Source organism: Geotrypetes seraphini, chromosome 9, assembly GCF_902459505.1.
Source record: "Geotrypetes seraphini chromosome 9, aGeoSer1.1, whole genome shotgun sequence".
Taxonomy (NCBI): domain Eukaryota; kingdom Metazoa; phylum Chordata; class Amphibia; order Gymnophiona; family Dermophiidae; genus Geotrypetes; species Geotrypetes seraphini.
Window position 1 is genome coordinate 150,690,294 of NC_047092.1, and position 26,752 is coordinate 150,717,045.

General features: G+C 46.4%; 1 protein-coding gene across 7 annotated transcripts in view; it reads left to right on the forward strand.

Annotated features, from left to right (window-relative positions):
- Nucleotides 1–26,752, forward strand: part of RNF7 (ring finger protein 7) — a 79,552-nt gene that overhangs the window by 10,647 nt on the left and 42,153 nt on the right. For 5 of the 7 annotated variants that reach the window (XM_033958881.1, XM_033958883.1, XM_033958885.1 and 2 more), the window contains 2 exons: nucleotides 10,179–10,359; nucleotides 22,655–22,807. In XM_033958881.1, the coding sequence (XP_033814772.1) occupies nucleotides 10,179–10,359; nucleotides 22,655–22,807 (334 nt within the window). Of the gene's footprint in view, nucleotides 1–6,001; nucleotides 6,287–10,178; nucleotides 10,360–22,654; nucleotides 22,837–26,752 lie in introns of those variants that run through there. The other 2 variants (XM_033958884.1, XM_033958887.1) reach the window with 2 other exon arrangements.

Consider the following 26,752-nt stretch of genomic DNA (forward strand, 5'->3'; position numbering starts at 1 on the left):
CGGGAACACTATTATTGTAGCTTCGGCAAAATTTAATTGTTTTTCGGGGCTAAGATGAATGAAATTATAATAATTTAAGAGATGTGGAGCCAATAAGGAATCAAATTTCTAGAAAAATTTGTTAGCGAGTCCATCCGGTCCTGGGGCTTTATTTTTGGCTAAAGAGGATATCGCTAAAATAATTTCAGAGGGGGAAATAGGAGAATCTATACTTAATTTGGTCACAATATCTAATGTAGGATGATCTATGGAGTAAAAAAAAATCACTGAAATTGGGTTCCGGGGAGGAAAGATCAGATTTATAAAGATTTGCATAGAAGGATTTGAATTGTTCTAAAATTTAGTTATTTGAAGTAGTCCTTTGGCCTATAGTGGTTTGGATGGAAGAAATAACAGTCTTCTTATTTTTCATTTTAAGATATCTAGCTAAAGGTTTGCCCATAGTATTGTCTCCCATGTAATGTCCGGATGCGAACAAGAACATGTCCTGTCTAGCTTTATATGAGGAAATAGAGTTATGTTCGTATTTAAGTTTCAATAATCGTTGATAAAGTTCGGGTCTTGAGTAGGGCTGGACATGTGCTTAATTGATGATTCTAAGTCCTTTTCTTTTTGCAACAGAAGTTTTTTCTTCCAGGCCGAGAGTTTGATGAGTTCCCCTCTAAGGGTGGCTTTATAAGCTTCCCAAATAATGGCAGGGCAGATATTGGGATCGTTGGAATTAAGGATAAATAATTCAGCGGGGAACAGCCTTATTTTTTCTACAATATCATCATCTAATAATAAATGGTTGTTCAATCTCCACGCTGGGGATCCGGAAGTCATGGATTGTATTGTAAAGTGTAAGGAGATAGCCGCGTGGTCAGTGAGAGTGATTGGATGAATGATTGTGTTAGCTAGGCTGTGGGCAAACAGGGATGAAACAAGAAAGTAATCAATTCGGGTATATGTATTGTGAGGTGGAGAGAAGTGAGAGTATTCTTGCCTTTCGGGTGCAATAGTCTCCAAGGATCAATGAGGGAAAAGTTATTTTTGAGATTGATCAATTCTTGGTAAGACTTAGATTTGGAAGGATTACAGGAGGAGATTCTGTCAAGATAGTAATCTTGAATTTGGTTAAAATCTCCTCAGATAATTATAGGACATGAATCAAATTCAAGAAGAATAGTTTGCAGGTCCTGGAAAAATTCTGGGTGATCTAAGACAGGGGCATAAATATTGAGGAGAACATATTCCACTGAATGCAGCACAACGTGAGCTAAACACCATCTCCCTTCCTTATCTGATTTGTGTGCCAAGATGGTGAGCGGTAGGTTGTTGTGAAAAATAATAGAAACACCGTTTTTCTTTCTATTCATAGCAGGGATTGAGATATGAGAAGAATAACCTTTCATAGACAATTTAAGCGCAGCGGTGGAGGTGAGGTGTGTTTCTTGAAGGAAGATGATATCTGGGTGTTTGGACGTAATATAATTTGAGATTTTTTTCCTTTTAATTGGGTGATTTAGCCCATTAACATTGTATGATAGTATGTGTAGATCAGCCATAAGTGCTAAAATACGTCAATAAAGTTATGCAATCATACATGAACAAAAACATGATACATAGCATAAGATTACTTCAGTAGTAGCGATCCATGGGAAAAAAGAGGAAAGAAGAATCGGAGAAGAAAACACAGAGCTCCACACAATCGGTACACGATCGGTTTGCTTAGGTCAGGGTTGCCCAAGTCCGGTCCTCAAGATCTACTGGCATGCCAGGTTTTCTGGATATCCACAATGAGAGAGATTTTCCTGCACTGCCTTCTTGGTATGCAAATCTCTCTCATGCATGTTCATTGTGGATATTCAGAAAACCTGGCCTGCCAGTAGATCTCGAGGACCGAACTTGGGCAGCCCTGGCTTAGGTAATCTAGCCCAGTGGTTCCCAACCCTGTCCTGGAGGAACACCAGGCCAATTGGGTTTTCAGGCTAGCCCTAATGAATATGCATGAAGCAAATTTGCATGCCTATCACTTCCATCATATGCAAATCTCTCTCATGCATATTCATTAGGGCTAGCCTGAAAACCCGATTGGCCTGGTGTTCCTCCAGGACAGGGTTGGGAATCACTGATCTAGCCTGTTTGCTTTGGTGCTGTGAAAAAGCTGAGAGAGATTATGTGACCCTGATTGTTTCTGAGGACCCAGATCTATCATCTCAAACCCCTCTGTCTCCACATCTGGTACCTCCCCCCATCTTCCAATACCATGCCAAATACCTTTCCCCTCAGCTATCCCCTTCCCCTCCCTCTCCCCCACTGGGGTTCCCTTCTGTGACCCTGTCTGGTTCTTAGTATGTGTTAATCATTCTGCCCACAGCCCCTTGTGCTATCCAAGGCACTGAAACAGTCCTCTGTCATTATGGCAGATCCCAACCCATGCCTTTTGTGAGGTGTAGATGCCTAAGCCTTTGCCCTGCCACAACAAAAAGATGTTTCAATGTCTCAACACTTCCCCCCCCCACACACACTTGTGAGTACAAAGATCTCTGGCACCAGTATATATGTTCCCACGCAGCTTCTGCCAGAGACTAAAATGGCAAGCATGACGTTTAATATGCCTTACAAAAACATCTAAGTGGGAGGTCTGTAAATGTTGCTATTTGGTACATCCAAGTTTCTGAAATTGCCAGCAGCTCTAAATGTTTAGGACTCCAAAACATCTATGCCTGCTATTTTACAAAGTTGGCTACTTACCTGGCACAGTATCTGTCTCTACCGCCAGGGAACCTAATCATTGAAACGTGAGCCAAAGTTGTTTATAGAAGATTCTTTTTATGTCAATTGCTTTTTGTGATTTGATGTCCTTTATATTGTATTTGCTAATTGTGTATGTACCTTGTTCTGTTTCTGAGTAGTGCTAATGTTTTGACTTATTCTCACTTTCCGAATAAATTATTTTTAAAAGGCAATAAATACTGGGGTTTTTTGCTCCATAAGACGCACTTTTTTCCACCCAAAAGTGGGTGGAAATCTCAGTGGGTTTTGTGAAGCGAAGGTACAATTTTTAACCCCCGTACCATTTAACCCCCCCTGCTGCACGCCCCTTTTTAAAACATCCCCCGCAAACAACTGCCACTGTACCTTTTTAAAACATCCCCCCAGCAAACACCTGCCACCGCATCTTTTTCACACATACACCCCCCCCCCGCAAACTCCCCCCACCAGCGTACCTTGTTAAGAACATCCTGGTGGTCTAGCGTGATTCCTCCCTCGCTAGCTGTCTCCTATTTCCCAGACAGGAGCAGCGGAGGTCAGGCGCAAGCTTTCCGCGCTCCTGCCTGGCCCTGTGCTGCTTTCTGATTGGTTGCCATCAGTTCTAGGAAGATGTTTTAAAAAGGTGCGGGGGGAGGATTAAAAAGGTGCAGCAGGTGTTTGTGGGGGGATGTTTTAAAAAGGTGTGGCGGCAGGCATGTGGGGGGATGTTTTAAAAAGGGTCTTGCGGCGGGGGTGGGGATTTTTTTAACAGTACGGGGGGGGTTAAAAAAAATTGTACCTGCGGGGGGAGGGGTGGTGTTTTAGAAAGGTACCGGAGGGGGGGGGGGGATGATAAAAATACTGAGACAGCTGTCTAGGGAGGGAGAGAGGGATTTAAAAAGGTACTGGGGGGGCGGGGTTCTGACTGGCTGTCTGCCATTAGAGGTGTTCTATACCCTGTCCCAGCCTACCACTAGACCACCAGAGGGAGACAGAGTACAGGGCACACCATTTGGTTCAGAATTTTTTTTTCCTTGGTTTTTCCTCCTCTACAGATGGGTGCATCTTATGGAGCGAAAAATACGGTAAATCCTAATAATAAATTAAAATAAAATTGTTGGGGTTAAAAAAAACCAAAAACATCTGGCTGCAAGGGGGGATGTGATGTCACCGTGACTGATGGCAGCCTAGGAGATTAGCTCCAAGGACGCCCAGGAACAAATGCTTTTATTTCACCCAATCTGAGCTTTTTCCCCTTTGTGGAAGCATACAACTGTTTCAGGAACTTGGTGATGGCGACCCGAAAGAAACAGATGGACGTTACAGTCTTCTCTAGCACACACCCCTGGTTCAGCCCACGAGGCCTGAGACAAAGATGGAGCATGAGCGTTTGGGAGCTACAAGTACAGAAATCCCTGCAGAGACCACTATATCTCACTTGAGAAAGGAAATATGTAGCTGGTTTCAGGAGTTGAAATCCAACCTCACCTCTGTTCAGGCTGAAATTCATGGAGCCCTGAAGGACTTGAAAAAAGATGTCAGGGAGATCAGATATTGGCTGGGGGAAGTGGAGGCAATGATTGAATCGCATAGTGAGGACCTCATCTGGCTTCAGGAACATATCACTGCCTTGGAAAATCACGTGGAATAATCTACTCTAAAATTGGAGGCTTTAAAGAACCATTCCAGCTGTTGCAACCTCTGATTTTGAGGCATGCCAGACACTGTTGGCAAAACCGGGTGTATGGAGGTGATTGAGTAGCTATGCATAAATACCTGTATATTGGAGGCAGCGGGCAACCTGGTGGAGGTGGGCAAGCCCATGTTGGATCATGCACATCGGATTGCTGGTCAGCAAGCTAGCAATAGATCTCAAGCCATTGTGGCCTGTTTTCATATATTTGTGAACAAGGAACACATACTTCGAGCAGTTCAACACAATGGTGGCACAGTGCACTGGGAAGAGGTGGAGATTGAGATCTATCCTGACATTGCACAGGTGACTGGTTCATCGCAGGAACTATAAAAACTGGATACAAGTGCTCCGTGAAAATAAGATACTCTCCTGGTTGCTCTATCCTACTCTAGTCCTACTCCACCATTTCTATTCCTGATGTTAAGTTAACATGTTGGCAGTGGGACTCATAGAAGTGTAGGATTTGGCCCAGGTAACTCCAAGGTTTCCAAAATCTAAGTCAGCATATAGACTCAGCTGGTGAAAGGTGGAGTGATCGACAGCCTCCCAATATACAGTATCCTGTTAACTTGAGATTCTATCTATGGCGTATCTCTACTTGCTATTGTATAAGGAGAGACCTTAAGCCTTATTGTTGAGTATTTGGATATTGATGCTGAGAATAGTAGGGGAAATGATCAGCTATACTGTATGTATTTTGGTTCCCTCTAGTCTAGAGGGCTAAACTCCTACATGTCCTGGTGTTATGGATCCCTTGTGCACTGGCAAGTGTGGACTATGCAGTTGTTGTTTTTTTTTTTTGGGGGGGTCATGGTCGGGGTGGATTTGGGGGGGATGAGCTGACTGTTATTGGATGGAGAAGTTTGGGCATGTGAATGTGTGGCGTGAGGAATTACTCAGCAGTGGTGTAAGTGGCTTTGATGTTGTATGAGTAAGTATGGCAGCGAGGTTGGGGATTGCTGGTATTTATTAATAGGTTTTGAGTGATTTATACTTTGTTGTTCTATAATGTTAAAGGATTGACTTCCCCACAAAAAAAGTGATTATGTTTTAAAGAATTAAGTTGCTTAACTAGTCAAGCGGTTTTGCTCAAGAAACATATTTGCAGCCTCAGTTCTAGAAATTGTTAAATCATAGGCATTACCCACACATTTTTCTTTCCTCAAATAGGGTGCATAAGAAAAGTAATGGGGTGAGGATAGTGATCCATACAGAAGTTAGCTTTTGACTAAAGGAGGTAGTAAAGAACTCAAAAGGGTGGTATTTCTCAGTAAAAGCTAAGCTAGATAGGCTGCTCTACAGCCTTTTGAATATTTATGCCCTAACGTTGGTTGTTAGGTTTGTTATGCAATACAGTGCTTCTTATTGGATCATAGAGAAGAGATATTGCTAATTGGGTGGAATTTCAATTTAACCTTTAACCCTATTTTGAATAATTCCAACTCTGCTATCGGTTCACTCCATGCTCCGCCTTCTTCCTTAGCCGGGAAGTGGTGCGATCAAAACACAGCAGCGCCCAGGTCCTAGCGCGTGACTGGCCCCCTGGCGGCAGAAAGCGGCGAGAGATTAAATACTGTCACTTCTGGCCTCAGTGACGATTAGGCGGGCAGGACCGCACTGTGCACCGTATGCAAATCGGCCATGTCAGCTGTATTAAAAGCCAAAGCGCTGCGGACGCGTTCTAAAGTCAAATGTTAAGATCCAGTTGGGGGTGGGGTCTGGATGCGAGGACGGGATTTGCTTCTGGAGGTGGATCGCAGTGTTACCATGGAAACAGACGCTTTGGACCTCCCAGGCGTGCGATTTACAGTACAGTACTTGTAAGGCTAGCCAAAGAGCTGCGAAAAAAATCAGGTACAGCTGCTGTAGACTATAGTTTTGAACCGGGGGGGGGGGGGGGGAGAGACTATGCTACTCGTTCCTCCTTCAATTCACATAATCATTTTATACATGCATGCTGGTTCTGGTTTACTCTGGAAGTGGACTGTTTCTCCTGCTGTTTTATTTTATTCTTTGTTTGTTGACTGGTTCTGGAAGAATAACCGAATATTTGCACCAATATCGTTCTTTGTGGTCTGTAGAAAAACTGAAAGGAAAATATAATGGGACAAGTTGGCTTTCCGCACCTTTACTCTGTATATTTTTCGAAAATCTTAGTTTTTGCATTCATGCAGAGATGGTGCATGTCTATATGAAAAATTGGCATTTGGGTTGTATTTTTAGATTAAAAACAAAAGACGTTCTTTTATGCTAACTAACTACTAGGGAACCGCAGCAAGCTTTCTACAAAGCATTCTCATGAAACATAATTTGTCAGCACTAATTCAGAGATGAAGGGTCGTCTGTCACAAACAATCAGATTGAAAACCCAGGAGTGCATTTGGGGTGTAAATTTGGAAAGACTTTCCTGTTGTATATCCCCTCACTGTCTTTCCTTCTCTCCAGTTATACATCTTCTCTCTCCCCCCCCCTCCCCAGTCTAGTTTCTCCTTCACTCTTTCTTCCAGTCTAGCATCTCTTCTCTCACTTGTCCCTCCTCCCATCTCCTGTCTTCTCTCCCTTCCCTCCATTCCATAGCCCAACATCTCCTCTCTCCACTCCCCTCGGCCCTCCACACCAGTCCAGCATTTTTTTCTCTCCCTATTCTCCCTCTCTCTGAAATCCAGAATTTCCACACACACCCTAACGTAGTTGCCAGCTGATTCTCATCTGCTTCCCCATGCAGATCTACATTTCCATGTCCCTATCTCCTCCCTCCAGTAATCCCGAAATCCCCTTGTAATCTTGAGTAGCTCAGCATCTCCCTTCTTCCCCTTCTCTCTTCTTCTTTCCTCACTCCTCCTCATTACTGCCGTAGTCCAACATCTCTCCTTTTTCACTGGCAGTTCTCCTATCTTGCTGCCGATGCATTTGAACAGTCAGAACGTATTGAAGGGGAGCTAAGATGGAAAGGAAATACAAGACCTTTCAGTCTGTATTACCAAAATCTTACCCTTCCTCTCTGAGCACACTATCAAAACACTTATCCATGCCCTCATCACCTCGTGCTTAGACTACTGCAACTCGCTACTCTCGGGCCTTCCGCTTAGCCATTTCGCTCCCCTCTGATCCGTCCACAATTCAGCTGTCTTGTCTGTCCAAGTTAGATTATAAGCTCTTCCAAGCAGAGACCGTCTATAAATGTCAAAATGTACAGCGCTGCAAATGCCTTTCAACGCTATAATAAGTGATAAGTAGTAGTAGAAGTAGTAGTAGTAGCTGCTGCAGGGGAAGCAGCAAGATTTTGCTTAAGGTCCCCAACTTTGAACTTATACTATTACATACAATCATAAGTAGGAAGTGTAACTACAGGAGCAGATGTAGTTTATAGGGACAGGCATGGTTAGCTACATGGAGTTATGCAATGATGAATACCTTCATATTTGAGTATGTGACCATGCCCTTGCTCCAAAGTCAGTATCTTGTATGAAAGAACAGGAAGTTCTATTAGCCTAACATACTTCTGGAGTGGAGGAGTAGCTTTGTGATAATGTGACTGAAGGCTTGGCTTGGATATGACCCAAATACAGTTCTGTCCATACATCAAAACAGGTTCCTTCTAATACAGTCCATAGTTATCTTCTACCTTGATATTCTTCCCTCACACAGATGTTTGAGCTGCTCTGCTTTCCTGATCTTCTCCTCAGGTACTATAGCTCAGCTGCAGCTGAAGTCCTCTTGCCTCCCTCTTGGAAGCCTCTAGGTTTGGGGCCTCTCTGGAGACCTCGTGCCTTGAGCATTTAAATGCCTCCCTGCCTGAGTCCCTCCCCCATGACTCAGCAGTATTGTCCCACCTACCCTTAGGTGGCTTACTCTTCACACCCACGTGCTAGCACTCCCTGCTATAAGGTATCTTAATTGTAATTTCAGTGAGCTTACTATACTACCCACTCTCTCACAAAACTAATGGTTAGTGCAGTAGTGGGCTGAGAACCAGGTTCAGTTCCGATTGCAACTCCTTGTGACCCTTTTGCAAGTCACCTAACCCTCCATTGCCCCAGGTACAAAACTTAGATTGTCAGCCCACTAGGGACAGAGAAAGTACCTGCATATAAAATAAATTTTTTAAAAAATAAACAACCGCTTTGGTTGCACCATAGAAAGGTGGTATATAAAATCCATGACACTTTACCCTCTTGCCCACCCCTGGTTATTCCAGGTGACTCCCTTCCTTTTTCAGTTTTTCAACAAACAGTGCAAGTATTCCTCTTTGCCCTTGCTTATTCTTTCTTGGGGCTATTGGCTATAACAGTGAGGTTCCTGAGCAAACATGCCAGAGAGAGGCCCATCTCCACAACTGCCTACGCCATGTCAATGGCTGCTATAAAAGACCATGGATAAATATATTGCAGTTGCACAAATAACAGTCAGCATTCTAGAATCTTAGGGCCTGTTTCTATGGAGGTTGCCTAAAAATTCAATGCCAACTAGTGCAGTGCTAGGTGTGATTCTATAAAAATTAGAATCATACTTAGCGCCACTTAAGCGGTGTTAGACATCACTAGGCATCCTAAGTTTTAGGCACATTGTTTTTATGCCAGGGTTTTTCTTGGCCTAAATACATGTGCCTAAGTTAGGTGCACTGTGGCGCCTATGTCAAAAACAGGTGCCTATCTCCAGAACATGCCCATGATCTGTACCCTAACCATACCTACTTTTAGATAGGCGCTTTGGACAAGATCAGGGCAGGATTAAACAATAGGCCTAGGGCACGAAATGGTCAGGGGGGGCCTGATGAAGGAGGGCATCAACACTGTTTTTTCTAAAAGGCAATGGGCCCCTCCAGCATCGATCAGCAACACGGGTCCCCCTGATCAGTAACGCAGACCCCCATCCCGATCGGCAACGCGGTCCCCCCCATTGACGGAAAGTAAGACAAGCAAGCAACGCAGGTAAGAAAGGCAACGGGAACTGTAATTGTGCAAGCGGTGCTGCTTGTCCAAAGCTTCCCTCTGACGCAGCTTCCTGTTTCCGCCTGTGCGCATGGTGGGGTGGGGTGGGGCGGGGGCCCCAGTGTGCTTGTGTGCCTAGGGGCCCTCGACAAATTAATCCTGCCCTGGGCAAGATACCTAACTTTTAGAGAATCGCACCTATCAATTTAGGTGCCTGAAACACATATAAAGTTAGGTGCCAAACTGTCAATTAATTGGTGTTGAGTGCCTATTTTATTGAGGCCAATTTGGCCTATTAATTAAGTTAGGCACCTACATCAACTAGGCGCGTTGACGTAGGTGCCTAATTGTAAGCAGACTTTATAGAATTTGTGGGTTAGTGCATAAGTGTTGGACATGCCCCTGACCTGCTCATGTCCCTCCCACCTCCATGCCTCCCTGCAATTATGTAAATGCATAACTGTGGATTTGGGTCAGTTAACATCAGTTTACTCCAATTATCAGCAATTACTCATTGTTAGTTCCAATTAACCTATATGCATAGCTGGCACTATTCTACTGTGTAATCTGAGCATAAAACGTTATGTGCTAAGTGCAGAAATGTGCCTGCAAGATTATAGAATGTGAGGATTCATGACTAGGTTCCTCCATGTTGTGGGGACAGCTTAGGTGGAATTTACACCAGAGTACCAGGTGTCTGTGAATTATTTTATTTTTCTAAATTAATAAATATAAGTCTTGACACAGTGTTTGACGGTAATACAATATAGTGATATTTGTGTCAGTAATGTAAATGTCTCAACTTTCTGTTTCAGCATAACCATGCCGGGAAAGAAGAGAAGGAAACAGAAAGAAAGTTCTTTTCTCGACATTTCCATCCTGAAGAAGTTTCTGCATACTTATGAACAGCATTGTGAGGAGACACAGAGCTCACTGAGCCCAACCATCAAAAAAAGCTTGTCGAACTGCATAAGCAATGAAGTGGCAATTACAAAGGTGAATGAGTAATCATCAGAATGATATTGTAAACCACTTTGCTGTGTCTGCTGAAAGGCAATACAGTACACTTCCCCCTCCCCATTCGCGGTTTCCGCACTCGTGATTTCACATAATCGCGATTTTTGGGGGGAGGGGGAAAAAAACCAACCCATATTTTTGCCTTCCCCCGGCATCCCAGCCTTACCTGGTGGTCTAGCAGGCTTTCAGGACAGGAGCGATCTTCCTACACTCCTCCCCCGTGTAAATGGCCAATAGGAAATGGCTGCCATGAGCTCCCGCCGTAGTCTCGAGAGACTACAGGAACTCACGGCAGTCATTTCCTATTGGCGCTCTGCACGGGGCAGGAGCATAAGAAGATCGTTCCTGCCCCGAAAGCACGCTAGACCACCAGGTAAGGCCGGGATGCCGGGGGAAGGTGTGAGGGAGGCGGGGGTGGGTCAGAGCCGGATATTCGCAGTATTTCCCTATTCGCAGTCCGGTTCTGCCCCTATCCCCCACAAATAACGAGGGAGATGTTTATATTAGAAATAATAAACAGAAACGCATCCCCTCCTTTACAAAGCCGTGCTAGCGTTTTTAGTGCCGGCCAAGGCGGCAACAGCTCGGACGCTCATAGGAATTCTATGAGTGTCGGAGCTGTTACCGCAGCAGCTGGCGCTAAAAATGCTAGCGCGGCTTTGTAAAGGAGGGGGATAGTGTTAATCAGGTTTTCTATTCCGTCTTTACCAATTCAGTTCAAGGCTGGATTACATTACAAGAAGTTGGGTCAGTTACCCTGGAAGTTATAACGGACAGATTGACATGGACATTCAATAGGGTTGTTAGTACAGGTATATTAGTATAGTTATTAGTTACACATACATAGATACAAGCAAGTCATTTTGGGCTCTTTGTTTTATCCTAGGAGTTGTTTTAGAGTAGACCAGGGCTGTCAAAGTCTCTCCTTGAGGACCGCAATCCAGTCGGGTTTTCAGGATTTCCCTAATGAATATGCATGAGATCTATTAGCATACAATGAAAGCAGTGCATTGGGGAAATCCTGAAAGCCCGACTGGATTGCGGCCCTCGAGGAGAGACTTTGACACCCCTGGAGTAGACAGTTTAGAAATGGGATTTTACAATTATCAGTTCAATTGCTTTAGGGTTCGGCGACTGATTCACAAAGAGTCTTCATGCAAATTATCTGATTGGATGCACGGCCCACGGATCGCTGCAGAGTGATTGCGACGCACGCACAGACCATCCTGGTTGGCTGTAGATGCGATCCACGCATGTGCTTGCTCTCTGCACAAGCGAGGTCAAAATAAAGGGGAGGGTGGCATAGGAACAGACAGCAGCTCCCGAAAGGAATCATTTAAATTTGTGCAGGCAGAATGGAACAGAACATGCTTTGCAGCCAGACTATGGAACAGAACAAGCTTTAAACCTGCGGGTTAAAACCACGGGCTCGCATTGCGCTTTATACACAATATATAAAAGGGGGGGAGTATATATATGTACAGTTTTTTATTTTTTTATGTTGATGGTTGTTTTCAGGACAGCAGAGAACAGGGAGATTTCAGGGATTTCAGGGCGGCAGAGAGCAGGAGAGTCGGCATGGACATTAGCGACTAGTCTTCATCAGTTGCTTCATTTAGGATCAGCAAACCCAATCGTGAGTTCCCGTAGTCTCTCGAGACTACGACAGGAACTCCCGCAGCCATTTTGTATGAGTGATCTGCACAGGGCAGGAGTGTAGGAAGATCGCTCCTGCCCCGAAAGCCCACTAGACCATCAGGTAAGGTCCGGAATGCCAGGGGAAGGTGGGGGTGGGTCAGAGCTGGCCCAAATGTTATTTGCGAATTTTCAATATTCGCGGGCTGGCTCTGCCCCTAACTCCCGCGAATATTGAGGAAGAACTATATAAACCTACTAGCTGATGCCCCGGCATTGCACGGGTATTTAATTATAGCAATAACACTGTAAATGGATTCAAATAAAGATACTTTATAGTGGTGAATGAAATTATTTTTTAACAGCTTTATAAAAAGTACAATATTCAAATTATAATGTGAAATATTTGACAAAATGAATACAATACAACTAACACAAAACTTGATTATAAACAACATTTTTAGTTTCACCTCCAGGAGCAAGAACATATAGATTCTTGGGTGAACCCACCCTTGAGCAAGCAACATAGAGTTGTCCATGGGAAAAAAAGGGGGATCTTAAATCCACTCCACAGTATGTAATAGTCTGTCCCTGTGATTTGTTGATTGTGATAGAGAATGCAAGTCTCACTGGAATTTGCAATCTCTTAAACTGAAAAGGAAGATATGTTGGAATAAGTGGCATCCAAAAGTTTCAGTATTGATTTAAACAACTCAATATGTGGAAACTCAGGTTGAAAAGAAACTCCATGCAGTTTTTTTCCGGTTCAGAATGGAACCTGTGTTCCTAGTTCAGCATATGTGAGTACTCATGTAATGTAATAACATTATGAACTGGGGTGCATGAAGGAAACAGTTACAAACACAGTTAGAACATACAAACTCTATATGTATGGTGTCCGTGGTAGAATAGAAACGATGTCCCTAGTGGTTATAGTGTCATAGAAAGTGTTTTATAGTTGGAATTACTGTGAGAATGGCAGCTTTTTACAATTTTACCATTGACATGAATGGGTGAAATCTGATGTTCTGTTTGTAGCTCCGCCCACGTGTGCAGGTGGGCCGCGAGACCCCCAGAACATATCACCCCAGGTAGTTGGAATTACTGTGAGAATGGCAGCTTTTTACATTTTTTCCATTGACATGAATGGGTGAAATCTGATTTTATGTTTGTAGCTCCGCCCACGTGTGCAGGTGGGCCGCGAGACCCCCAGAACATATCACCCCAGGTAGTGAGGGATCAGCATACCAAGTTTCGTTCAAATCGGTCAAGCCGTTTTTGAATTACTGTGAGAATGGCAGCTTTTTACATTTTTTCCATTGACATGAATGGGTGAAATCTGATGTTCTGTTTGTAGCTCCGCCCACGTGTGCAGGAGGGCCGTGAGACCCCCAGAACATATCACCCCAGGTAGGGATCTGCATACCAAGTTTCGTTCAAATCGGTCAAGCCGTTTTTGCGTGATCGCGGCACATACATACATACACACATACATACCTCCGATTTTATATATATAGATATTGGATAGTTACTTATAAAATATTGTCAGTTACGTGTGCAAGATGCACATTTATACCTGTTGTTGACATGGTATAAATGGGTAGGTTTAAATGTTGTGTTCTTTAATAGATTTGGCAACACAAATTTACCATTATAGAATATTAGTTTAGCACTCGGATATTTGGCACCCAACATTTTGCACTCTTTATAGAATTGCTTCCCAAATAGTTTTCTGGGTCTACCTGGCAGGCTGTGTGTGTGACCTAGGAGGCCAGATATGTGTGTGACAGCAACATTGGTAGTAACTGCAGTAAAGTCTTGCTTATCTGATGTTCATCCAACATACTCATTGACGTCGCAGCATTGCCACTGAGAAGAGTGCAGATTTTTCTTTCTCTTTCCTGACTTCACATTTAAAAAGCAGCAGTGCTATAGGTAAGACTTTTGAACAATAAAGTTTTAAGCACTTTTTAAAAAACTGTTTCCTCTTTGTTTGATTTTTTTTGTACTCTTAGTATGTAAGCAATTATTCATATAGGTTCTTTAGTTAGATTGTGAGCCTTTTGGACAGTTAGGGATATTTTCTAAGCACCTAATATTATTTATATACCACTTATATCCTAAGTGGTTTACATTCAGGTACTTTATCATATTTCCCTATCTGTCCCGGTGGGCTCAAACTCTATCTAGTGTACCTGGGGCAATGAGGGGATTAAATGACTTGCCCAGGGTCACAAGGAGCAGTGAGGGATCTGAACCCACAACCTCAGGGTGCTGAGGCTGTAGCTCTAACCCCTGTGTTAGACATTTCCACATGATGTTTTATTGTTTATGAACCGCTGTGAACTAGAGAATGACACGGTGGCGGTTTACCCGCGGCCACCGCATTTAGCCGCGGGTAACCCGCCAAAACGGGGAACGAAAACTAGCAGTCGCTGCGGGGACGAGGACAAGGCCATTCACCGCCCCGTGGAGCGGTGAATGGTCTTGTCCCCGCAGTGAGGCATGAAGGATCGCGCGGTCTCCGCAGCCCACACCCGCCTGCCCAATCGATCCTAGTGATTAGCCAGCTCTCTCCCTTCTCCTCACCTTAGTTTGTAGGTTTTCTTTTTCGGTGACCCGCACACTATCAAAGAGCCGCGCACCCGCTGCTGCTCAGTTTCGATCTTCTGCTCTGATGCAACCGGAAACAGTAAGTTGCAGCAGAGCAGAAGATTGAACACTGAGCAGCCGCGCAAGCAGGTCGCCGAAAAAGAAAGCCTGCAAACTAAGGTGAGGAGAAGGGAGAGAGCTGGCTAATCACTACGATCGATTGGGCAGGCGGGTGGGGGCTCTTTGGGAAAGCGTGCATGTCGCCGAAAAAGAAAGCCTGCAAACTAAGGTGAGGAGAAGGGAGAGAGCTGGCTAATCACTATGATCGATTGGGCAGGCGGGTGGGGGCTCTTTGGGAAAGCGTGCAGGTCACCGAAAAAGAAAGCCTGCAAACTAAGGTGAGGAGAAGGGAGAGAGCTGGCTAATCACTATGATCGATTGGGCAGGCGGGTGGGGGCTGCGAGGACCGTGCGATCGCCCATGTTCCCGGCTCAAACTGGAAGGAGGGAGTGAAAGGGAAAAGGATTCTGGGCCAAGGGGATGAAAACGGAAAGAAAAATCCACAGCAGGAAAGAAAGGGAAGGACAGGCAGATGCTAGATGCTAGAAGTAGCCAGATGCTAGAAGCAGGGGGGGGGGAAGAAAGAGGGAAAAAAGCTAGATGGGGTTGAAAAGAAGAGACACACTGGTATGGAAGAGGAAGATAGGGGAAATCTGGACACAGGAAGGTAACAGAAAGAGGGGAAATTATGTGCATGGGGCATAGGGACAGAGACATAAAGGGGACATGCCATGGGGATGGTATATGGACACAGGGGGGGGCAATGGCAGATACATAGGGGAGATATTAGAAATGGGGAAGGGGGGTCACGTGATGCAGCCTGCCTGTTAGGACGCGTGCTGGTGGAGCTCCCTCGGATCCCCGGCTATATCAGCGATTAAATCTTGCTTTTCATCCATGACAAGCGGCTGCCCTGCCCAGAGCGAGTGAGCAGTGTGTTCTGCTGCGGCTGCGGTGACGATTTCGGGTCCTGTTGATTGGCATGCCGGTGAAACCAGCTCGGACAGCTAAAGACAGGCCGGCTCTGACCCCGACCAAGATGGCGACGGAGATCGCCACCTTCACAGTCCCCGCAGGGGACTGGGTGCAGGAGATCACGAGGTCGGTGTTGGCCGCGCTGGCGGACCGTCTAAATAAGCTGCAGTCGGGAGTGGAGGAAATGCATGAGAAATTTGACTCTCATGCACGACGGATTGCAGACGTGGAGCAGCGGATTTCTGGGCAGGAAGATGTGTGCAGTGGCCTGGATGCCCGTGTGATTACGCTGCAAAAAGAGACGGAGGCCCTGAAAGCACAGCTGGACGAGCAGGAGAACAGGAGCCGTCGGAACAATCTCCGGCTGGTGGGGCTACCAGAGGCGGTCGCGGATGCGGAGCTGTATAATATCTTTTCTTCCTGGCTACCAGAGCAGTTGAAGCTGCAGGAGACTGGCATGGCCTTTGCATGTGAGCGGGCCCACAGGATTGGTCCCATGCAGCAAACGGAGAACAGGAGACCACGCACCGCCATTGCTCGCTACGTCAACTGGCGTGAGAAGGAGTCCATTTTGCGGGCATATCGAAAGGCCAGACCCCTGGATTATAAGGGAGTAAAGATTCTTCTCTTCAATGACTACTCCATCAGAGTAGCGGCGCAGCGCAAGTTGATGTCACCTTTCTGCTCGGTGCTACATTCTAAAGGCATCCAATTCGCCCTTGCCTTTCCTGCTAAGCTGCGAGTTTGGAGGGATGGCAAATCATTTACCTTGCAGGATGCAGATGAGGCCCGCCGCTTTGTGGACAAACTTTGAGGCTGCTGATTCTCTCCGGGCGTGACTGGCCAAATGGTCTGGACCGACTCTTGTATGTCCTATGGCATTCCATATTAACTCTGGCATTAAGCAGGGAGGTATCCAGAGTGTATTCTTGGCAGAACACGGAGATTCCTGGACAGCGCGCATCTCCCTGCTATGCCCTGCTGCAACCACCTCTCTGATGGGGGTGGGCGAGGGGGTCCAGCCAGCCATGGCCTCTGGTTTGTCCTTTTTTAGGGACTTGTTTGAACTGTTTGAACTGTTTTTCTATCTCTTTTATATTATATCCCAGGGCCCTGTAAGGATCTTTCTAACTCTGCTGGACTCCTGGGATTCTGTCTAGCATTTCTATGTATTCCAGTTTGGTAGGGCACATTGATATTGTTGCTAAGTTCTTTTTCTTTTTTCACCTGCTTAAATTAAAATGGATGAGGAGGGGAGGTGGGGGGGCTCCTTGGCGAGCGGGTTGAGAGGTATGTCTTTGGGTGGTGCGGGGCTGGGGAAGGGAGCTACCGCTGAGGATGGTCTTGGGATGGGGGGAGGGAGTGTGTGGGGGTTTTTTTGGGGTTGTATGTTTGGGTTTGCATGGGACGGGTGGCTGTTAGTGCGGCTGTGGATGTCAGGTGTGATTGGTCCTAGATGGGGGAGCAGCACCTTTCTCCTTTCCACCCAGGGACTTTGCTGGGAGGTCCTGCTGGGATGGTTGAAATTCTACACTGGTCATTTCTCTGAGCGTTGGCCTTTTGACACTGGCTGATTTAAAGGTGGTTACTCTTAACGTTGATGGCCTTCGGTCACCTATAAAGAGATCGAGAGTACTGGCTTCCTTACGCAAGTTGAGAGCTGATGTAGCCTTCCTTCAGGAGACTCACATGTCCCAGTTGGAACACTCTAAATTACGTAGAAGCTGGGTGGGCGAGGTATACTCCTCTTCCTTTGGGGGTAGGCGGCGAGGGGTCGCGATCCTCCTTAACAAACAGTTACCTTTTCAGTTTCACAAGCTGGTTCCAGACCGCGAGGGGAGATTTGTTATGGTCTTGGGGGAGCTATGGGGTAAGAAGCTGATGCTCTGCAATATCTATGCTCCGAACGTATACACCCACAGCTTCTTCTCTACTCTCCTCTCTAAACTGTCAGAATATACCGAGTATCACCTTATCTTGGGCGGGGACTTTAATATCACTGCTGATCCGAGCTACGATTGTAAACCACCCAGACTGATGCATCGAGATCATGCCGCCCGGGGGGTTAACTTCCTACTTAGCCACTTGGACATCGTGGATATCTGGCGCACCTTACATCCCTCTGATAGGGACTTCACTTTCTTCTCTCATGCTCATACCACGTATGCTCGACTAGATTACCTCCTTCTGGATCGCTGGTTGTTTAATGCGGCTCTTCGCGCTGATATCTTGGAGAGCACCGTTTCGGATCACGCTCCTGTGGTGGTGTCCCTCTCATTTTTGTCTGGGGTTAGGGGTAAGTCCTGGAAGCTGCCTCCTCAACTGTATGCGGATAAGGCGTTTCGGGAATATCTTAGAGCGCGATGGGTGGATTATCAAATAACTAATCAGACTGATGATGTGGGCCCCTGTACATACTGGTATGCCTCTAAAGCGGTGATGAGAGGGCATATCATAGCATACACGGCCCATAAGAGGAAAGAGCGGGATGGGAAGATATTGCAACTTACGAGCGAAATGCATATTCTTAGGCAGCGCCATATTCAGTCGATGTCTGACTCAGACAAACGAGAACTTCAGTCTCTGAAGGAGCAGATAGAGGAACTGCTTAATGATCGCATGCGGACTTCTATGTACTATCACAGATACCAGCTGTATCACTGGGGGAGCAAAGCGGGGAAACTCTTAGCTAATTTGGTGCGACCACCTAAAAAGAGGCAAGTAATTACATCCATTAAGGATGCCCGGGGTACTGTATACACCATAGCTCAGCAGATAGAGGAACAATTTGTCTCTTTTTACTCGAAGCTGTACGAAGCCCGTCCCTTGGATAGAGAGGCTTTGCTGTCCTTTTTTTCTGGTCTCTGGTCTCCGGCTCCCGGGGCTTGAGGCCTCGCAGCTTCAGGCCTTAAATGCTCCGCTTACGAAGGAGGAAATTTTGCGGGGTATCCGCTCCCTTACTTTGGCGAAGGCACCGGGCCCGGACGGACTAGGTCCAGAATATTATAGAATTCTCCAGGAGTTGGTGGCTAAGCCTTTGTGCGCCCTGTATAATGGAGTGTCGGCGGGCGAGGCCGTGTTCCCCGATAACCTTGCTCATGTGGTTTTACTGCTGAAACCGGGCAAGGACCATGCATTGGTGAGCTCGTATCGGCCCATTTCTCTCTTAGATCAGGACGTAAAGCTGTTGGCGGCTACCTTAGCGCGCAGGCTGAATTCAGTTTTGCCAGACCTCATTCACCATGATCAGGTGGGTTTTGTTCCAGGTCGATATGCTTCCATGAATTTGATGAAAGTGTTGGGAGCCATTCGACTTCATGCGGGACGAGGGGGCCATTCCGCCATCGCGGGATTGGACATGGAAAAGGCGTTTGACAGCATCTCCTGGGAATATCTTTTCTGGACTTTGGAGAGGTATGGATTTAGAGACTCCTTTCTGGCTTGGGTGAAGGCCTTGTATGTTGACCCGCAGGCTCGTTTATTAATTAATGGTTGTTTGACGGCTCAATTTGGCCTCCAGCGGGGAACTAGGCAGGGTTGCCCCCTGTCCCCTTTACTGTTCTTACTGGCCATGGAGCCCTTAGCCATCAAAATTAGAGGGTGTGATCATATCCGGGGGGTAAGAGTAGGGGGCCGCGAGTGTAAAATCAGCTTGTTTGCGGATGATATCCTTTTGTATTTAGATCAGGCTTCCAGTCATCTGGATCAAGCTCTTGCGGTGGTGAGGGCCTTTGGGTTACTTTCTGGCCTTCAGGTTAACTGCTCTAAGTCGGAACTTTTACTGCTGTCTGGGGGCCCGCTGGAGCCCTGGCACGCGCTCTTGGCTATTCCGCCCAAAGCGGCGCCTATGAGGTATCTGGGAGTCTTCCTAAGCACACAGCCTTCCGTCATATAAGCGGAAAATGTTCTGCGGCCGCTGGAGGAGATTAACAAGCTATGTCAGCGTTGGAAGGATTTGCCGCTGGGTCTGATGGGCAGGATAGCGCTAGTCAAGATGGTCATGCTTCCGAAACTGCTATACCCCTTGCAGACCATCCCGCTTTGGTTGCATCGCCGAGAGGAACTTAAGTTCAAGTCGATTATCTCTAAGTTTATCTGGCGCTCCAAAACTCCGCGAATCAGTATGGCAGAACTGATGTTGGATAAGTCTGATGGTGGGCTGAACGTCCCTGACATTTGTCTCTACAATGTGGCTGCGCTTATGCGTTGGATACATGAAGGGCACTCGGGGTGTGTACGATATTCTCCGCCGGGATGGGTGGAGGGTTGGTCTCATCCTTTTCAGTTCGTGAATCTGCTCCACTCCCAATCCGATCCTTCCCACCGGTATAGAGTTCAAATGCAATTTATGTGGCCATTGCGGCAGGCCTGGTGATGGTGGAGGCGACGACAGTAGCTTAGCACCGCGGTGTCTCCCTTTCTGCATTTCTTAGGAAATTCCAACTTTCAACCGGGCTGGGGGACTTCCGCGTTTAGGGGCTGGGCGTCTCGGGGTTGTACGATCATGGCGCAGCTGCTTGAGTTGGATCCCCAGACTTTTCCCTCTTTTTCCCAGATTCAGCGAACCTGGGACCTCCCCAACAACTTTTTGTTTTCCTATTTTCAGGTCCGCCATTACTGGGAAGCAGAACGTATCCGATGTCCCGGAGCGTGGTCGTTTGGGAGGCTCAACACTCAATTTCTCTCCACCCCGGACTCTATGAACAAGCTTTCACACTGGTATAAACTTTTGAAGCTCTCAAGTCCCACTGATGGTATCTCCAGAGTGCGAGAGGTTTGGCAGGGTGATCTGGGTGTGTCTATTGATGAGCATCAATTTCAGGAGTGTTTTGCCACCCTTTATGCATTTACTAAATCTGTTGAGTACCAGGACACTCAATTTAAGCTCTTGCACCGATATTATCTCACTCGACAGCGGGGAGCCAGCTTGGGACTCTGGACGGATGCCTCTTGTATTAAATGCAAATGTCAGACGGGTAGGTACCTCCACTCTTTTCTGGACTGCTCTAAACTTACCCTCTGGAGGGAGGTACTGGCCGAGCTGGAGGCTATCCTTCAGCGGTCGGTGGAGTGGTACTCTGGGGTTTTACTTCTTGGGTTGCAGGAGCCACTTATTGAACAGGGTTTGTCTGCCCCTCAGCGGCGCTTCCTCTATAATGTATTCCTAGTGATTAAGAAAACAATTCTTTCTAGCTGGACTTCTGAGGTCCCTCCTCCCATTGCGTTGTGGCATGCCAAATTGCGAGACATGGCCACTTTTGAACGTCAGTGGTATGTGGGATCTTCTAACTCTGATAAAGGATATTATGTGGCTTTGTGGGAGGGCTTGTTGCACTCGATCTCTGCTCCTGAGCCAGTGTCTCGTGACTGATATTTTTGGGTCCCTAGTCCCGAGGCAAGGACCCCTTTTGGGGGTTCTTGGGAGTCCTATGATTACCTGGGTGACCTTCTCTTTATTATTTATCCTTCCATTTTCCTTCTGAAGGCCTTTCTCTTCTTTTTCTTTATTCTTTGGCAGCTCTCCCATCTAGGACTGGGGGGGAGGGGGGATGCTTGCTTGCTTGAGTGGGGAAGGGGGTGAGTGAGAATGGGGGTATGCCTGTTGCTCTGTGTGTGCTCGGTGTGCATGAATTTTGAGTTGGGCTTGGGGAATGTCTACTTGGTTATTTTCGGGGGTATGGGAAAATAGGTGAAGTTAGCGCTGCCTTAAGGCGGGGATTCTCCTTGTATTTCTTGTTTACGGATTCCTTCTGAATTCCTGCTATTTCTGGTTTGTTTTGCATTTCCCAGTTGTTTCTATATCTTTTGTGATATTTGCTTGTTGGTTCTGGCGTTGTTGCCACCTGACTGTATGTGCTGCTTCACTGTTAATAAACATATGTTTAAAAAAAAGAAATGGGGAAAATAGGAGCACAGGAGCGAGATGGTTTGTGGGGATGGGACAGGGACCGAGCTCGCAGGCTCCAGTGGCTTGCACAAATTACATGAAAATAAGAGGGAGGAAGGTAGATAGATAGGCCACGCGAGAGGAGGTGAAGGGTGGTAGAAAGGAACAGATGGTAAAGGAGGGAGGGAAGGGTGGTGGTGGAAAGGAATAGGACAGACATTGAAGGAGGGTGGAGAGGAACAGACCCTGAAGGGAAATGTGGAAGACAGAATGGGAAGAAGACAGATGCCAGACTATGGGGGAGCGGAGGGAAGAAGATGGGTGCTAGACCAATTGGGGGGGGGGGTGAAGGGAGAGGCACAGTAACAGCAAATGGAAGACGCAGAGAGAAGACACACAGTGGATGGAAGGAATTGAATGAGAAGATGTGGAAAGCAGAAACCAGACAACAAAGGTAGAAAAAAAATTCTATTTATTTATTTTTTGCTTTAGGATAAAGTAGTATATTAGTTGTGTTGATAAAAATTTATAAACAAAGCCCTGCCAGCTGAACATCTCTTTCTCTAGTTCAGCAGCAGGAACTTTGATTTATAAGAAAGGAATAAGCTAAATATTACAGTACTAAGGCTTATATGGATGCAGCGGGGACGGTGACGGGGCGGTGAATGGGATGGCAGTGGCGGTGACGGGGCGGTGAAAGGGATGGCGGTGACGGTGACGGGGCGGTGAAGGGAACGGCGGTGACAGGGCGGTGCAGAGGATGGTGGGCCGGGGACGGGGTGGTGGCGGGGACAGATTTTTTCCCTGTGTCATTCTCTACTGTGAACTTTGAAAAGGTATTAGCAGTATACAAATAAAAATTGTATTGTATTGTATCTTGTATGCTCAGCTCTTTAAGATGGTGGAGAACAAATTAGGCTGATGATAAAAGGTTCTTTGAATATGGAGAGAGAGCTTACAAATGAGATATATCCTTGCAGTGTGGACAGGACTAGAATAGGCTGATTGGTTTGTTTTGCTAATGTTAAGGCCAGTGTTGCTGCAATGAGCAAACTGCATCAGCTACAATTATGCTAAAATTGCTCCATTACCGTAAGACTGCATTGTGGTTCATCTTTTTCTTAGTTTGTGCTTTCTAGCCACGAGACAATCCCTGAAGGTCACCCACCTGTTTTGTTCAAACCATTGGTAACAACAATTCGAAACCTGCGTTACATGTTGGGAAAGGAACTCTGTATCTGGGGAATCTTGCTGAGCAATCTAGACATCGTGAGTCTTGTAAGTGAAAAGATTCTGTGATTTCCGAGGTAAGGAACTCTCCTGAAGACACGAGGCAGGCAGCTGATGCTTTAGGGACTTCTGACTAACTGTAGTAGTACTGACCTTAGGTAGATTGGTAGAAAATAATAGTAATTACACACTTGAATGATACATTAGATAGAGCAAAATGCTAAAATATTATGAAAGGGGATGGGGACTTGTATACCGCCATTTTGTGACTTTGGCATTTAAAGCTGACATTCAAAGCAGTGGGCACTGAAGGATTAAGTGACTTGCCCAGGGTCACAAGGAACAGCACTGAGATTTGATCTCACAACCTCTGGTTGCAGAGGCAGCAGCTCTACCAGCGAGCTGAACTTTCCCAGCACAATAGCATACCCAGAATCCATTTCAGCAGTTTATTCACAGCATCATAAAAGTAGTTGTTACTATGAAAAAAGGAAAGATAAGTCCAAATACAAAAAAAAAGTCCTAAAAACAGCAACAGAAATCTGAACCAGCGGGTGCATATAACTTTATTCACAGCCCAACATGTTTCAGCCTGATTCCCTTTCTAGTGCAAAGGGCATAGTAGTCTGGAAAGTAGAGTTTATATCCCATACTCGTGAGTAATTAGAGAATGCATACAAAGCTTTCTTCACTCTGCCTCCTTTTCCTGGGCAAAGCCCCTCCTCCTCAGTTTTTCCTTCTCCAAGTGAGTTGACAAGGTGACTTTAAAAAAGGTTTGGATAATTTCCTAAAAGAGAAGTCCATAGATCATTATTGAGATGGCTTGGGGAAATCCACTGCTTATTTCTTGGATAAGCAGCATAAAATCTGTTTTACTCCTTGGGATCTTGTCTGGTACCTGTGACCTGGGTTGTCCACTGTTGGAAACAGGATACTGGGCTTGATGGACCTTCAGTCTGCCCCAGTAATGTTTTGCTCTGCTTTTATTTCTTTTCTTTTTCTTTTGTATTTTTGTTTCGATTTTGAGGCTTGCTGGTGCCATAGAGGTTCCCAATTTTGGGGGGAGCAGCTCTGCCTCAGTTGTAGATTCTGGCTTCAGAGATCTGCAGCTGGGAGGGGGCAACCCTTCATCTAAGGAACCTACCTAGCCAGCCTGCACTAACATCATGGGCAGCTCAGGGTCTGGTCCCTGGACAGCTTAGCTTGCCCTGTTCATCAGGTATTTGAGCGCAGGCTGACTGAACATACAAAGAGCTAGTGAGGTCTCTAGGGTGTCGGGCTCTGTAAGCCTGATTAAAAGACAGCCTGAAGAAACAAGCCCCTGAGACACTGCAGGCTTGGAGGAGGCAGAGAAACTTCTCTAAAACCAGTTGCTGTGTGTGAGAGCTGATGCAGGCAGGCACCTCTCCAGTCTGTGAGTAGACTCTATTTGTTACTATGGGGAAACTCGGGGGTGGGGGGGTGTCTGAATTTGAGGGTTTCTTTTGTTTTAGGAACTTCCCTGAGGTTTACCCACCTCCAAAAACCCCTTCTGGCATTTTTTTTTTTTTTTTAACTTTTAGTTTTGCTTCCCTGGGTCATTGTTGGTGCCAAAATTAAAGCCACGGGGAGTCATGTAATGCACTCAACCTAGGCAGATGTGCTTGGACACCTCTCCTGACCCCGGTGCTAACTTATCAGCATCTTACCAGTCCTGCATTTGTTTTGAGTGCTTGAAATTCACATCCTCTGCTGGGGTGTTTGGTGGGCTACAGGCTCATACCTTTTTGGGTTGATTCCCGCAGTATGCCGGCTCGAACTTCTAAGCTTTCTAAGATCCCGAGAAGCCTTTCTACCCCTGAAAAGATGGTGGATCAGATACTTCCTGCCCGCATGCTCTCTAGCCCGACGATTACGCTACAGGCTGAGGTGATAAAGGAGTTAAAGAAACATCTTACCGCTTTCCTTGATGACAAACTTACCAGTCTACCGTAGATGGCATAAACGACACCTTGGAATAGCAGGCTACTCAGCTTCAACAGGTGGAGGAGCGAGTATCTGCTCAGGAAGATCGCACTGGGGCATTGAAAGCTGGTGTCCAGCCTCTGGAGGAGAAATATCGGCGGCTGGAAGACAGGACTGAGGACTTAGAAAACCGCAGCCGTCGCAACAACATTGGGCTGATTGGGCTGTCTGAATCTCTTACTGAGGCCGATTTGAGGGTGTTTGTCTCCACCTGGCTTCCTAAGGAATTGGGAATGGACACTGGCGGAGCTCCCTTGTTGGTCGAACGGGTGCACAAAGGGGACTGACGACCGAGACCAGTCATTGCCCGCATACTCAGCTATGCTGAAAAACATCAGCTGTTAACCCGCTACAAAGCTAAAGGGACTATCTCATATGAGGGCCAGCGACTCCTGGTGTTCCAGGACTACTCTGTTTGGGTTTCGGAACAGCATCGTGCAATGGCGCCCTATTGCACTCAATTATACCAGCACCAGATCCGGTTTGTTTTGCAGTACCCTGCAAAGATTTGAGTACATCACGAGAACTGGGCGCTCTACTTTACCACCCCAGCGGAGGTCTGCACCTTCTTGGAAGGCCTGCCTGGGTAACTGCAGGGAGATCCCAGCCGACTGGACATTTGACTTTTGGGGAGCAGACTGGATGCTGGTTGTTTCTTTCTGCTGCTGGTGATGCTCCCGGGTCTCCTCGCTGGGCTGAGTGGGGTGTTTACCCCCTTTGAGAGCTACCTTGCTGGCGCTGCCTCGACTAGCCTTGGCCTGGTTCCTGATGTTCAGCGACGCGAGTTGCCCTTTGGGGACCTGTATTTTCCTCCTAATTCTATTAATCTTCTCTTTCTTTTCCATAGTTTTTCTGTTTTGGGAGGTTTTTTTGTTTCCTGAATTTTCTGGGGCTGAGCCACAAGGGAGGCTTCTGTGGGACCGCATTGGGCCTTGGCAGGCTTGCCAGGCTTTGCTTGCTGCTGCTGCTGCGGACCTTTGATTTTTTTTTTTTCTTATTCTTTTTTTGGAAAATCAAAGCCACGGCGGCAATTTGGATTTCTTGATTTTACTTTAAAAGCCTCCAACTGTCTCAAACATGAGGGGAGCATGAGCAATGGGCTTAGCCCCTCGGATCTCTCTAAGAGTTTGGAGTTACAGGATGCTCGGCTGTTGTGGTCCAAATCCCTCCTAGACCCCACAAAAGCCAATGCGGTGTCCTTGGCAAAACACAGACATACAGACCCCGCTGAACTAATGAGAGACCTGGATATGGTCCTGCAAAGATCTACTGGAGATCCAGTACATGGTTTTGATTCTGATTTTGTGAATTACTGTTTGAAGCTTATCTGAAGAGTAAACAGGCTAGCATAGTGCCAAGCGGGGGGGGGGGGGGGGGGGGGTTGCAAGCCCCAGGAGCCGGTTCTTCTGGGGAGAGTGGCTTCTCTGGACCCAGATATCAAGTCAGAGAAGGAATGGGAGGGTTTAGGGTCTGTTTCCATGCCTTTGATGTCACACACTGAGTCCTCCAGTTTGAAGGATTCTGCGTCCCTGTCAGGTGCCGCCAGCCAAGAGCCTGTGGTAGCCCTTGACCAGAGAGAGGACCTGACTGTATGTAGGCTTTTTATGCCCACAGATCTGCTGGAGGTCATTACAGTGTTCCTGCAGGAATTGAAATTATATCCCCAGCAAACATCTACCTCGCAGCATTCCCTGCTGACCAGTTCCAAGTCACAGTCTGCATTTTTCCAGCACATCCAGAAATCACTTCAATGCTCACAGAGCATTGAGACTCTCTGGAGGGCCCAGGCCATGTCTAAATTGTATCCCATGGCACTGGAGTTTCAGCAGCTCTTCTCTATGCTCAAGGTGGATTCCCTGGTTGCTCAAATTATAAAGTGTATTTAACTCCCTAATGAAGGAAGAATGATTTTGAAGGATGCACAGGATCAGAAAGTGGATCTTGTTCTCAAAAGACAGTTTGAGGCCTTGGTTTGGGTCTCAAAGCAGC